Genomic DNA, 14500 nt, shown 5'->3' on the forward strand with positions numbered 1-14500 from the left:
CACGAGCTCGACGGATCGGATCGAGTCAAGAGTGGTATCGAGGTACAAAGAAATGATGTCGGATACGAGAGATACATTCACATATTAGACCAATGTTGAATACAAATCTTATTTCCTTTTGTTTTGTTTTTCCCTGACAGGAAAAGAAACTAGAGAAATTTCAACACATCATCCCATCAAAATTTGAGAGTTTGTTACTTTTTCTCCACTACGATTCTTCAAAATAAGGATTTGGTTTCTGTACAGTTTTAAGCAAAAGAAGTTGAAACATGTGGTCTTACCATACGGGAGAAAAAAGGTTAGATTGCAAGTGTGCCTTCAATAATCTGGTTATCGTCAGACGTATCAGGTGGTGATGGTGATTTTGGTTTGCTCGTACCTCTGGAGAACCCGTAGCCTAGGGAGCTTCCACTTGCCTCACATAGCTGTACCATCATGGAATCCATTAAACTTGACATTAAGAAGTAATCTAGTTTTTTTCTTATAGACAAAAACATACCTCGGCTAGTTCAGACAAGTGACGAGATCTGAACTCGTTGATCGTTGCTGCAATTTCTGACGTCGGTAATTTGGCCTGAAAAAGAAGCTGACAAGGTTAACAATTGATCTCATCTTTGACTACAAGAAGAATCTCTTGAGGCCATGATCAACGTCATGTGCATGACGAAGAACCTCTTGTACCTGTGCAAGAACAGCAGCTGCCAACTGTAGACTTGGCTCCAGCGTCTCCGGAACAACCTAAATTTTTTTGGGTCGAGTCTAATCAGTCTACATTGAAAAACTTGTGTAATAACTAATAATATAAAGAGAAGAAGAGTTATAAAGATATTACAGCGGTGGCGCCGGCTTTTTCAAGATTGAGGCCATGATCAACGTCATGTGCACGAACAAAGGTTTTGACATTGGGGAAATATTTGCTGAGAGCCCAGACACACCTGTAATTTGCTCCAGGTGTGTCTAGAGCAATAGCCGCAGCACATGCTCTCTCAGCCCCAATTTTGTGGAGTACCTGCACGTACAAGTAAAACAAAGTCAAAAAATTTGGATGATGGGTGGCTGTACAATTGATTAGTTTCACTGGCTTTCTACTCGTACCTCTCTACTACCAGCGTCTCCAAAATAAACTGGTAGATCTAGGGAACGACCAATTGCTACTCTATCACTGTAAAATAGGAATTTTGTGGTGCGAAATGAGACAAATCAAATGCTGTTTATATACATTAAATAACACAATGCAAAAAATGTCATGTTACCTGCTGACATCGAGGGCAACAAATGGGATAAGTCTTTCTGAAAGAAGCTGAGCAATTATCTGCGTAGCAGAAAGCAGGGGTCAATACGAATTTAATTATATAACACCTAGCAGTCTCTAAATCAAACTATCTATCCTTCTCGAGAAGTTTTGTTTTCTCAAAGAGCTTAGATAATGATACCGACCTGACCAATTCGTCCAAATCCGCAAATAATGATGTGGCCCTGTAAATCATCCGTCTGCAAATAAATTCAGACAAAAGAAAACGACCAGTCATCACCAGTCATCTTTACTAACCTTGTAATGGTTTTTTCAACCAAAGAATGCATAAGCTTCAGAAGGATGCTAAGGTCAAGTATGGTCTTATTTATCTATATGATTTTGCAACAATAAGTATGGCCTTATTGTTTTAATTTTACAAACGATGCTCAAAATGGTGAAAAAATATTTATTTACAAGTGTTGTGAAGGAGTACCTCGCTTTCAACAGGTAATAAACTTCGAACATCTTGTAACTCAAATTTAGACGCAATTAATTGGCCGCCGGCAGCTAACCAAGGCGTAAGAGCCATTGATATTCCCACGACGAGAAACAGCAACGAAGATAGCTGCGAAGTCATTATACCCTGGAGGAAACACCAATCAAGCCTTAAACATGGGAATAAAGTAGAACGGAAACCTCTGTCCATGAAACATGGCAATATCGTTTTCTAGTTTTTATCTGAATGAAAAATTATAAACAAATAAAAACTGCTAGCATCATGATGTGAGCTTAACTTTCCCAAAGATAATAGATGGGAAGCATCAAAAACAACCCATCTAGTTTCCATGCAACATTGCAATTACTAAACCCATTGAGAAAAGCAAAAATGAAATCATCATATATATAACAAACCTGATTGACAGCTTCTCCAAAAGCAACAAACGCGAACTCTCCACCTGGAGCCAGAAGTAGACCGACCCTCACGGCTGATATAATTGAAATGCCAAACAGTTTACCGATGATCGCCACTAATATAGTCTTGCCCACTAATAAGAGTCCTAAGGTCCCCATTATGACAGGGAAGTTGGCGAGAAGAAGTTTTGGATCAATGGACATGCCAACCTAAAATTACACAGTTCGTCCCGTTAGTTTCATGAACGAGAATAACTGTACTCAGAACTGAAAACACTTACAAGAGCATATTAGGGAATAGGTCATAACACATTCTATATCCTATATATTCCCTAAACCAGTTCATTAATCAATTTAGCTATTTTCAAGACATAGTTCAAAAATTACCGTCATGAAGAAGAGTCCCAAAAGAAGACCACGATATGGAGCAATATCTGATTCCACTTGCAAGGAAAATTCAGTCTCTGCAAGGAGTAGACCAGCCAAAAACGCTCCTAATGCCATGGAAAGTCCCGCCTAATTTAAGGAAAGAAAAAAAGCTGCATTAACGAAACAAAAGACATGGCAGAATATACGAGAATGCCAAGCACCAACAAGGAAAACAGAGTTCATACCCTAGCTGTCAGTAAACTAGTCCCAAGGATAACGAGAAGTGTATTGGCGGAGAATATCTCAGCATTTCTGTTCTCTGCAATTTGCTTGTAGATCGGCCGCAGAAGCTGTGTGTGCCACAAAAGCGGTCAATGCATTGTAAAGCTATGAATTAGCACAACATCATGAGCAGCGTTAGCTATGGAGTTTCATTATAAGTTCATGCAAACCCATTTTTTAGACAATCTAATGTTATTTCATCTTTTATCCGGCTCTCTCTTTTGTTATTAACTTATTCAGATATTTAGAGTCTCAAAAAGAGAAACTGGAAAACAACTGAGACTTACGAGACGACCACCAGCAATTATGGCAGTAATAGCTACTGCTGCCTTGATTGCAGCAAGTCCAAGAGCTTCAGCAATGGCTTGAAATCCAATCTGAGAAAAGCAGTTAGAACTTAGCATTCTCTTCTTACGGAATAATTTCTAGGCTTCCTTGAGAAAAATGCAACACAATAGCAGTTTTCAACAAATGCTAGCAACACATGACCATGGGTATTTCCTTCAAAGAGCAGAGGGAATATTAAACTTAAGCTGTCTGCCATTACATCACAATAAACACAACACAAATGGATATATAAAAAGAAAAAAAAGGGAAAAGCCAAAGCTAAGCTTACCCCTCCTTTAGATGAATTAGGTGAAATAAGTGGGATGAGAATTAGTAACACGACCACAGCCAGATCCTGTGAAGACCAACAGATTGACCAGAGTTACGTAGCGTAATAGTAATTATACAAGCGCATTAACAACTTTTTGTTCTGAACAAACCTGAAAAAGCAAGACCGAAAATGTAGCTCGTCCATGTCTTGAGGTGCTCTCACCTCGTTCTTGTAAAACCTGGAAACCGAGTACATTGTCTCAGTTCAAACAATTGGTAGCTAAATCGCATGAAAAGCTAATTGAATCTAGCAAACATTATCTTTTTTAAAACGTAAATTAAGAAAAATTCTTGGTTGTCTTCCCAAGAACACAGTATCAGGTTCACCTAAAATAAATTAGTGCAAATTAGGAAGAATGTGACTGAATTTTACCTGAAGAACAACAGCAGTAGAAGACAATGCGAGGCCATTTCCAATTACTATTGCCGCTGGACCAGCCTGACCAGCAACATAGTGTGTGATCAAACCAATTACTGCTGCCGTTACCAGAACCTGGATTACAACAATCAAAAACCAGATTAAAGGATTAAAATACAGCAATATACACAGAAGCAGGCAAGCATTGTAGCTGGAAAAAACACAATGAAAGAGAGTCGTAGATTACCTGCGCAGAGCCTAATCCAAAAACATATTTCTTCATGGAACTAAGTCTTTCAACAGAGAGCTGTAAAACAAAGAAAATATAAATAATTGGCTCTTGTCTCCTCCAAGCACATATCAAGGGAAAAAGGAACAACATAAAAAATATTTCAAATACTGAAGTTCACCTCAAGGCCAATGTTGAAAAGCAAGAAGACAACTCCAAATTCTGCAATGGCCTTGGTTCCATGCACATTACGAATTATTGAGAGGCCATAAGGACCAATCAAAATTCCTGCCGCCAAATACCCAAGAACAGGGCTGCCTATAGATTGCAGCAGATGAAACCAACAAGATAAGATATAAATCTCTATGCATTATGATTGCGGCACCAGAACTGAAATGGTCTGTCTGATAATAACAATGAATAGTACGAGTCCAAGTGAAACAAGTAGGAAAAAAAATATGGGGGTTAAAATACAATAATTGAAATATGATTATATTACATTACCTCCAGGAATTTTCTGAAATAGAGGCACGAATATGACGCTTGCAAGCAGTAACCACACCACATCGAGAAGGGAAGCTTCCTCCTCATTAACCTAAGTGTTATTGAAGTTGGAGGCAGCAAGTTAAATTCCATGAGATTTGTATGGGACTTGTGAAAGAGTACATTTCCTCTATGACCACTTATACCTCTTGATGAGGGAACATCTCAAGTAGTTTCTTTATTCTCTTTGGAAGTTTCTGCATCTGCCGGATCAGAGGTTTTGTGCTGGAGGAGACCTCGTCTGCGCTAATGCTGACAATATTTGTCTGTTGTGGTAGCTGATTGTTCCTTCCTACTCCGTTGGAATAGATTGTCACTCTGGAATGAATCAGAAAACTTGCAATTAAAAAACAGACAAAAGTTAATGGTTTAACATAATTCTACAAAACAATGAGTAACAAACTAACCCTGCCCCAAGAAGTGCAAATCCAAGAATTAGTTTGGGCCACTGCTGTTTCACAGAGTCAACCAGACTCTCAAATACTGTCTCAGTTCCATCGCCATTGGAAGAGAAGAAAGATGCAGGAAAGAAACGGGAGGATTTCTTCAATGATGTCTTGGTACCATTAAGAGATGAACTCTCTCTTGGCAGATCTTTCTGCACATCCTGTTTTTTTGTCTGAACAACAGTCTTTGACTTCTCTGCTTCTGCCTCAACCTCTTTAACAAAATCTGCAGTTGGCTTTCCGTTCTCATTATCTGACTCATAAGACTGGGTCACACCATCTGATGGAACTCCATCTACTGATAAGTCTCTTTCCGCTTGATGGCTTACATCAACAATTTCACTCAAGACTTCATCCTCATTTAGAACAGTACTTTTTCCATCCAGCAACTTGCCCTGGGTTGTTTCTTGAGTTTGAGAACCAAAAAGAGACTTCTCTGCTCTCTGCAAAGCAATCTCTGCATCATTCACACGTTGAGTAGCCTCAAGCTCAAACGCCACAGCCTGTTCGGCCAGTACCATGATATTTGCGACATCCTCCTCGGCTTTCAATGCGCTGATCTGTGCCCTCTCAGAAGCCTCATTCAATCTGTCCACTTCTCTCTGCAGCTCGTCCTTCTTAATTTGCAAACGCCTGAGTTGGTCCTCGCAACTTGCTAAATTTTCTTGGCACTCTTTAATGTCGTCCTTGGCAGATAAAAGAGCTTCCTCTTTATCTTTAACACCATCTCTAGCCTTACTCTCTTCAGAAACTTCTAAAGTGTCGTACACTTGTACTTCTAGCGATTCCAGTGCAACCTGCAGCCTTGCTTCAGCCATAGATAATGCCATAGTAGCCTTCTGAACAGCTTCTTTAGCAACACACTCTTCATCAACCGTCTCTTGAACCACATTAAGGGTTAGGTTTACATCATTCCACGCACTGGCAGCTTCATCCTTGAGTGCTATTGCTACCTCCGATATCTTCTGAGCCTTTTCCTCAAACATGGTACTGTTGAGACTAGCAACTTCCAATTCTTTAGTTGCCTTATTCAGTAGATCCCTGAGTTCCTCCAAAGTAGGTGTAGAATCTTGCTCTCTCGTCTCCTTTTCTTCAATAGAAAACGTAACCTCCATGTCATCACTACCTTCAGCGAATTCCAAATTCCGGTCGTTCCCAGCCATATCTCCTACAGAATCATTACCTTGACAAAGTAACCTAAATCCCAGCGGAACATTTTTTGGTTTCCTAGGAAGCAAATGACCGTAGAATCTTCCAGTGAAACCAGCATTCAAAGTCAAAGGACCACGATGTGATACATTTCTTTTTAATCGACTAGCAGAGCGAACCTTAGAATCAACCGTCGGATCCCAAAATCTAGTGCCGCCGAGTCCTTTGGGACACAGTTTAGGAGTAACCGTTCGATTAGGCGAGCAGTAACTCGCGAAATCAACACCGCCATGAAACATACCCCGCCGCTGAACGCTACAAGCAAAATCCATATCACTGAACAAAGACGGAGAGAACGAGAGACTGACCGATCATAAAGAAAGAGAGCGTCGAGGCTTAAGCTGATGATGAAGAGAAGAATCAATGGCCGAGAGAGAGAGAGAGAGTGAGAATCGAGTAGTGATTATGGTAAAGAAACGAAACGTATCTCTCCTGAAGAGTTCCGTTTCAACAGTATTTTCTCTCGGCGGTCTTCAGATTTTCCGTTCAACTCTCTCACTTTCCTTTTTTTTTTTTTTTTCGTTGGCCAGTGCCAAAACCAGTCGTGGTAGGATTTTTTGTAAGAAAGTTACGAAAATACCCATTCATTGCCTAGAGATTCAATTCGTACACGTATAATATGCCGTGAATATACCACCAACTCTCTTGCCCCTACTCGCATTAGGCGCATAATATGTACACGCTGTTCGAATCAACGACTACGTTTAACCTCGTTTAGGGACTTGGTTAGTTGAGGTGGGTGGTTTAGTTTCCCACTGACTTGGGAGGCGCGTGTGACCAAGACCTTTTCCCAGTGTGTGTTTTTAATATTTGTGAGACGATTTTGGATTTATTAATTAAAAAATGCGAACGACGTTGTTCTTTGAGGAGGGAGCGACCGTACGCTTGGCGACCTTCTCCGAAGTCGTAGAGTCGTTTTCCTTTTTTGGGCCTTACACATTCTCCTCGTCCGGCCCACAAATGTTTTCATTTTTTTTCCTTTTGACCAAGATTTTTACTTTATTACCGTTGTTATATTCTCCCACGTATGACCTGATTTTTTTATCATAGGATTGGGATGATCGTGTTTTTAGACTAAAAAGAGCACGCCATCACCCCCATTCGTTAGTGTAAGAGAGTTATTATAAGACTTAAATAGGAAGGAAGGCAGTTTCTCATACAATAATTTGATAAGTAGGCAGTTATATAAAGATATTTGAGAAGTAGACAATTTTTTCTCTCCTCTCTAATACAAATCTTTATTAGAGAGATTTTTAGTAATATACTTTTATACATTTTTTTGTTTTTAAACCATTTTTTGTGAATTTTTGTATGAAAATAAAAACAAAATAAAATTTGTTACTGGCCTGATATTTTGTTTTGTTTTTGAGCTCTTTTATTGATAGACTCCTAGATGAGGATTTATGCCTAAGGACACACTTTGCAAGGTCTTGAAGAGGGATGAACGAATTGATGAAGATGAATGGATTGAAGATGCAGCGGAATGGAGAGATGAACGGCAGAGAATGTGAAGAGGTGGAATTGCAGCGGACTGAAGGGGAGAACGAAGTATACTTCTAAGAGAGATGGAGATCTTTTTGATTAAAGGCTTGGATATAACTTAGATATGACACACTAAGAAGTAAACAAGTTGAGAAGATACTACGCACTTCTCTGATCAAACAAGTAGAAAGAAGGTTTTTGATTGAAATGTTTGACGATTAGAAAATGAGAACTACATTGTCTTTATATAGGAGAAGAGGGACGAAGGAGAAGAGGAGAGAGGGGAAGAACATGCAATATTATTGATGGCTCGGCAGTCCACGCGCATTCGCCAGCTCCCATCTTTCTTTTGTACTAGTAACACCGGAATGGCACATGGACTTATGCTTTCTCGAATATGTCCTTTGTCCATAAGCTCATTCACTTGTCTCTCGAGTTCCTTTGTTTCGGTTGGGTTGATGCTCGATCCCTCAGATGGGCGGTAAACCAATGGGACTGTCTTCCGGAAACACGTCCTTCTATTCTTGCAAAACCAACTCAATCTTACTCGGTAGCACCGGTTCGGGGTTAGTTGAACAAGCAAGAGTTTCTTTGTAAACAAAGAGTAAACTATTATGACTTACCTTGTTCTTACCCTTGGTATCGATTGGTTCGGTTGGTTTGGTGGCTCGCTGTTTCATGCTTAGCTGATCTAGATAGACTTCATGCGGAGTCATTGGAATGAGAGTCGTCTTTCAGCCATTGTGTTCGAAGGTGTGTCGATTAGTGAAGCCATCGTGGACAACTTGTCGATCTGAGTGACATGGACGTCCAAGAAGAATGTGGCTAGAGTCCATCGTAGGATGTCGCACATGACCTCGTCGTGATACTTACCAATTGAAAATGGCACCTTGACTTGCTCCTTGACGGACATCTCACCCTCTTCATTAAGCCATTGGAGCGCATATGGTCTCGGATGTTTAAGCACTTCTAAGCCAAGCTTCTCAACCATAGTCCTGCTTGCAACATTAGTACAACTACCACCATCAATAATTAAACTACATACCTTATCTTTGACCAAGCATCGTGTGTGAAACAAGTTTTGCCTTTGCGTTTTCTCCTCAGCCTTAGTAAGAACACTCAAAGATCTCCTCGCAACAAGCAACTCTCCTTTAGTGGGGGCTTCCAAACCCTCTTCCAAAGAGTCATTTTCTGAACGCTCTTCTTCAGATTCTACTTCGCCATTATCTCTAATGACCATGATTCTTTTGTTGGAACACTCGCTGCATAATGCCCAAATCCTTGCCCAAATCCTTGACACTTGATAGACTCCTGGATGAGGATCTATGCCCAAGGACACACTTTTCAAGGTCTTGAAGAGGGATGAACGAATTGATGAAGATGAATGGGTTGAAGATGCAGCGGAATGGAGCGATGAACGGTGGAGAAGGTGAATAGGTCGAATTGCGGCGGATTGAAGGGGAGAACGAAGTGTACTTCTAAGAGAGATGGAGATCTCTTAGACTATAGACATGGATACAACTTAGATATGACACACTAAGAAGTAAACAAGTTGAGAAGATACTACACACTTCTCTGATCAAACAAGTAGAAAGAAGGTTTTTGATTGAAATGTTTGATGATTAGAAAATGAGAACTACATTGTCTTTATATAGGAGAAGGGGGACGAAGGAGAAGAGGAGAGAGGGGAAGGTCATGCAAGAGTCCTCACTCATGCAAGCTCATGCACAATGTCTAGAAAATTACAAAAACATTATATGCAAAAGAGATAGAGAAAATGGGTCAAGGCTTTGTAATGGGCCTTGGACCACGACTTTGGCTGGCAAAGGGGGCTTGAAAGTGTCACTTAGGCCTCATTAAAAACCTTGTCAAAAAAATCCAATGGGACAAAACTTGACAAGGGAAAAAGAGTGCATAAGCAACACTTAACCCTTTACCGAGCACCTTGAGTTGTGAGCATCGTCCAAATGGTTTGAGCCACGTCTTCTTGCTTCTTGCACAGCTCCTTAATTAGTCCATTGATGGCTTGGTGATATGCTCAAATTTAACCCTGAGCTACTCTCTCAAATTAAGAGATCACTGTAGTACTTAGGGATCGTATCTACAAGGACTCTAGATCACACAATATATTTAATAATCTTTTAATTATGCTAAACCAAAATTGTAATTTAAATAGCAATGCAAAAACAGAAAATAAAAGAGTTGTAAATTTAGAATGATGAAACGCTATTCCTAGGGAAATTCTCAGGAAATCATGGAAAATCAGATTAGTTAATTAAGTAAGCAGGATTCAATAATTAAGCACCGTTCTTGAACTCTAAACACAATTGTAAAATAAATTAGTTCTCACTGCAAATATTATCTAAGTTTTAAAATCCGAAAATCCAAATCTCTTTGCAAAATTCAAGTTAAAAACCAACAATTAAATCAAGTTTAGATAAGTTCACAAAATCGCTAATTCAAATCTTTTTGCAAAAAGTAATTCACCAAAGGTTTTTATCAGGAAAATAAATTATATTCTCATATCAATCAATAATCCTAAGATCTAAATCCAGATGACTAATCAAAGATCTAGCATTAAGAACAACTTATGGTGAAGAACAAGAAAGATAATGAATCCAAACAATTAATCAATCTAACAATCCATGTAATCCCTAATGAAAAACCCTAAACCTAACAAGCAGATCTACTCAGACATAATTGCAAGAACACAAATCATGAATAAAATAGATAGCATTAAGAGATTAAAGCAAGAAGAAAAGGAGTTCTGAATTTTCTCTGAAAGAGTCTTGATTCTTCTCTCCAAAAACTCTCTAAAAATCTCTCAGAGATTTCTCTTTAAAGGTTGCAGAAAAATAAAGCTTAGGTCTAAACAATGACCATAAAAATCTTATATATATTCCTAAAACACGTCAAGGGACTAATGATGTAAATATGGAAAACTTTAGAGCAGTTTTGTAAATCTTCAAAACTTGTGGGAAAACTTCTGATTTGTCTTGTGGACACTGCATCGATCGACACATATGAAGCATCGATCGATGCTTACTCTTGAACTAGTCTCCCAACTTCGTAGTTCAGCCTCAATGCTTGATTATGCTCCAATTCCTCATATTTAGCTCCATTATGCTTCTATCCATGCTAAATCCTATAAAAACTCAAAAGACACTAAAAATAACAAAAAGACTCTCTAAATAAGACTTATATCATGGCTAAAAACACCTAAAAACCATGATATATCAACTCCCCCAGACTTAGCATTTGCTTGCCCTCAAGCAAAATATAAACTTAGACCTGTAAAAGAGGTTTGAAAACGCAGGAACTAATTTCTTTTTAAAGTACTGTCATGATCATCCAAACCATAATCCATACGCTTAGCAGATAAATCCAAATCGAACCACCATGTACTTCTCCGTTGACATTCATAGCATCCCAAATTCAAACCAAATTTCACTACTTCCTCCATTAAGCCTTCATCGGTGGGTCTCATCAATTTGGTCAATGTCAAGAACCTTCTAGACTCATTCCCGTACTATACCATAACAAGCAAGACATATCTTTTACCACATGTGGTACTCTTTCTCTCCCCCAGATTTATTCTATTTCATCTTCCTTAGAGCTTTGCTTTGTTTGTTTTTTTTTTTTGAATAAAATTCTCTTAGGAAGATTATTTCAAACTTTAAATAAGGGAGAAGAGTACCAATTTTTTTCTTTTGAAATCTTACTTATCAGGTATGAACAAGGAGTCAAGCTCTATGAACATCAATCTCCTTGATGAGGTAAAAAGAAAAACGCATAAATTACCTCAGGCTTTTGTGGATTCGGTTGGAAATTTGGATGTCTCTAGTTTACTGGTCAACTTTGGATTTTTCATTAGTCGGATTTTGGATTCAATCTGCAGCATTAATCAACCAAGGCAGTAAACTAAAAGAAAAATCATAGTTCCCAACAAAATTTTTGACTCAATAAATTTTTTTTTTTTCGGAACTGACGCTCAAAAACAAAAACGTAGTTAGTAACTGCCTTTCCCAGACTTAAACAACATTGTCCCCAGTGTTATCAAGTAAGAGATTGGCGAGAAAAAATAAACAAAAACGAATAAGTATTGAAATTGTGAACAAAATCGTGTTACCAATCCGGATGTTCTGTGTCGACCGATGCTGATGGTGTGTCGGTCGATGCAGTCTGCAGATGCAGAGAGTTCGAACATTACTCCTAAGTTAGCTGCGATTAATTTGTGTTTTTCTCATTCCTTGGATGTTAGCACTACTAAAAATCACTCAAACAAACGCAACATGATAGATAGAAGTTCATAATTCAATACAAATTCAAACTGACTCAAAGCAAGAATAAAAGTGACTCAAAGTGGAAAAGAAAAACCTATGAGTGGGTTGCCTCCCACTAAGCGCTTGTTTTCAGTCATTAGCTTGACAGTGTCGGATCTCAGGCATCTGATGGATCGGAACATGGCAATGAATGCTTCCGAGAGAATGGCCTCTTCATCCAAGGTGGTGTATAAGCTTTAGGTGCATGAGATCTGCCAAGGATGTGAGGAACAGGACCAGGGCGGGACTGAGGCATGGGTGGCTTTCGTTTATGTCCAGCAAAATCATAAATAGAAGAAACAAGCGCTCTACAATAATCTCGTGGCTTGGTTAACTGCAAAACAGTTTTTGTGCCTTTGAAAGTCTTATTGATGATAAGAGAAGGTTTGGGTGAAGGAGATGCATACCTTGGCCTTACCTGTGGCTTCTGGACTGTGGAATGGTGAGATTTCAGCTTGACAACTGGTCTAGGACTTGCAGCTAAAGAATCAACTCGAGAATGTTCGGTTTTGGACAAGTACGAACTAATTCTGAAAGGTGTGTCGATCGATGCAACAGCTGTATCGATCGATGTTGAGCCTGCAACGCGTGTGTCTTCAACAATTCTGTAACTTTCCTCAACAATCTGTGTTTCCATTACAAAAACGTCATCTACCAGCAACTTGTCATGGATCAGAACCTCATCATGGTCTCTAGTACTGATTAGATGATCTCCACTCCAATCTTCAAGCTTAACAGCTTGCTTACTCACTTTCTCAACAGTCTCCATCTCTTTGACATACCCAGCAGTAATGTCTCCATAAAGCTCTATTAGCGGATCATCATTAGAAGCAACCTCCACAGAAAATGTTTGACCATCAATAGTGGGAGCCCTTCTCAGTTTGTCCATCTCAAAGTTCATAACCAAATCATCTACATTCAGAGTTATGTGTCCCTTCTTAACATCAATGATGGCACCAGTTGTAGCCAAGAAAGAGCGTCCTAAGATGAGGGGATCACTAGGCTCTTTGTCATACTTCAGCACCACAAAGTCATTGGGAATCATACAATCTCCAATCTTGATTGGAATATCTTCTAAGACACCTTCACGAATCCTTCTGGATCGATCAGCTAAGATAAGAGAGATCTTAGTTGGCTTGAAATCTGTCATCCCAAGTCTCACAGCAACAGAATGTGGCATCAAGTTAATACTAGAACAAAGATCGCAAAGAGAGTGAGCAAACCGTGCTGCAGAGATAGAACAATCAAGTACAAAGCTTCCAGGATCTGGTAACTTCTCTGCAATCCTACTTTGAATCACTGCACTTACTTCCTCTGAGACAACCAACTCCTGCTTCTTATCCTTCTTCCTCTGTGGAGGCTGCTTCGACAGAATTGAGCTGACATCCTTTGTAAGCAGTGCTTTTCCTCAGCACTCAAATCATTGGTGACCATCCACTTCACATACCGCTTAATCCCAGGAGAAAACTTGACTGCATCAATCAAAGGCATCTCTATCATCACCTTATCCATCATAGATTTGCATCTAGCTTCTTCAATCTCCTGCTTAGACCTCCTAGGCTTAGGAAAAGGAACCTTAGGCTTATAAGCTTGCTCTGAAGCAGGTGGAACTTGAGGAGAAACCAGAGCTGGTCGTGAGGTGTGTCGATCGACAATGGTGGTGCATTGATCGACGTTAGATGGTGGTTGCATCGATCGATGCTGATGTGTATCGGTCAATGCAACACCCACTACCGCATCATCGTCTACTTCCTTCACCAAAATGGCATTACAAGCATGCTTGGGGTTCATCTCTCTTCTTCTAGAAAGAAATTCTTCTTGTCTTTTAACAGACCCAGCAGTCTGAATCACTTGATTCTCCAGCTTCTTGACATGAATGTTTAATGCTTCAAATTTGCCAATCAGCTCAGTGTATACAGAATCAATCTACCTATTGAAGTCTACTGTTAACTTCTGTTGACCTTCCAAAATCTGTCCAATCATTGATTCCATCTTGCTCTCTGAATTGGGTGGAGGGAGGGGTTGGTAAGAAGAAGAACCATAGTTCCTAGTGAAGTTGTTGTTTGGATTTCCTGAGAATGAATTCTTCTGACCAAATCTCTGATTTTGATACCCAGCTCCATACACATAGTTGACATCTTCTTTTGTAGTCTCTAGCTTTGGCTCAAATGTCTCAACTTCTTCAGCAAAATGGACAGACTTCTTTCCCACAAGAAGATTGTGCATTGTATCGAGCTTAGCATTCACCGTAGCAAACTGATTTGAACCATTGCCTTCATGTGCTCTTTTCCGCTCTAAGTCTACATTCTTGGTGCTATTGCTTGATGCTAACCTTTCTATCAACTGTTCAGCTTCATTCGGGTACCTTGTCTTGAAGTTCCCATCACTAGCAGCATCCAAAGCCATTTGATACCTCCAGTCAATACCGCTGAAAAAGATGCTAATCAACTGCACTTC

At 39.5% G+C, this 14500-nt stretch overlaps 1 protein-coding gene across 4 annotated transcripts; it reads right to left on the bottom strand.

Moving 5' to 3' along the window:
* Window positions 1-93: 93 nt before the first annotated feature.
* On the bottom strand, window positions 94-7073 carry LOC104705328 (K(+) efflux antiporter 2, chloroplastic). Of its 4 annotated transcripts, none has more exons than XR_015563110.1 (20): window positions 4992-6828; window positions 4731-4902; window positions 4546-4636; window positions 4223-4359; window positions 4060-4119; window positions 3828-3947; window positions 3565-3633; window positions 3414-3479; window positions 3085-3298; window positions 2761-2865; window positions 2534-2662; window positions 2147-2356; window positions 1728-1877; window positions 1438-1491; window positions 1254-1312; window positions 1096-1162; window positions 833-1009; window positions 682-738; window positions 500-574; window positions 94-425 (listed from the first exon to the last, which is right to left on the bottom strand). XR_015563110.1 is itself a non-coding variant. In XM_010421315.3 (20 exons), the coding sequence occupies exons 1-20, from the start codon at window positions 6509-6511 to the stop codon at window positions 300-302; spliced, it is 3534 nt and encodes a 1177-aa protein (XP_010419617.1). In that variant the 5' UTR covers window positions 6512-7073; the 3' UTR covers window positions 94-299. The 4 variants fall into 4 exon arrangements, 1 of the variants encoding a protein (XP_010419617.1); XM_010421315.3 differs by having other exon boundaries at window positions 3085-3174; window positions 4992-7073; XR_015563112.1 differs by lacking the exons at window positions 94-425; window positions 500-574; window positions 682-738; ... (3 more) ...; window positions 1438-1491; window positions 1728-1877 and having other exon boundaries at window positions 2220-2356; window positions 3085-3174; window positions 4223-4445.
* Window positions 7074-14500: the final 7427 nt, after the last annotated feature.

The sequence above is a fragment of the Camelina sativa genome, chromosome 8 (assembly GCF_030686135.1).
Source record: "Camelina sativa cultivar CO46 ecotype springtype chromosome 8, ASM3068613v1".
In the NCBI taxonomy this organism is placed as follows: Eukaryota; Viridiplantae; Streptophyta; class Magnoliopsida; order Brassicales; family Brassicaceae; genus Camelina; species Camelina sativa.

Coding starts and splice junctions, on each gene's coding strand:
- LOC104705328 (XM_010421315.3), bottom strand. CDS start 6,511: ATGGATTTTGCTTGTAGCGTTCAGCGGCGGGGTATGTTTCATGGCGGT. Junction 3,948..4,059: donor TTGGATTAGGCTCTGCGCAG/GTAATCTACGAC, acceptor GTTGTAATCCAG/GTTCTGGTAACGGCAGCAGT. Junction 1,492..1,727: donor TATTACCTGTTGAAAGCGAG/GTACTCCTTCAC, acceptor ATTTATTTGCAG/ACGGATGATTTACAGGGCCA.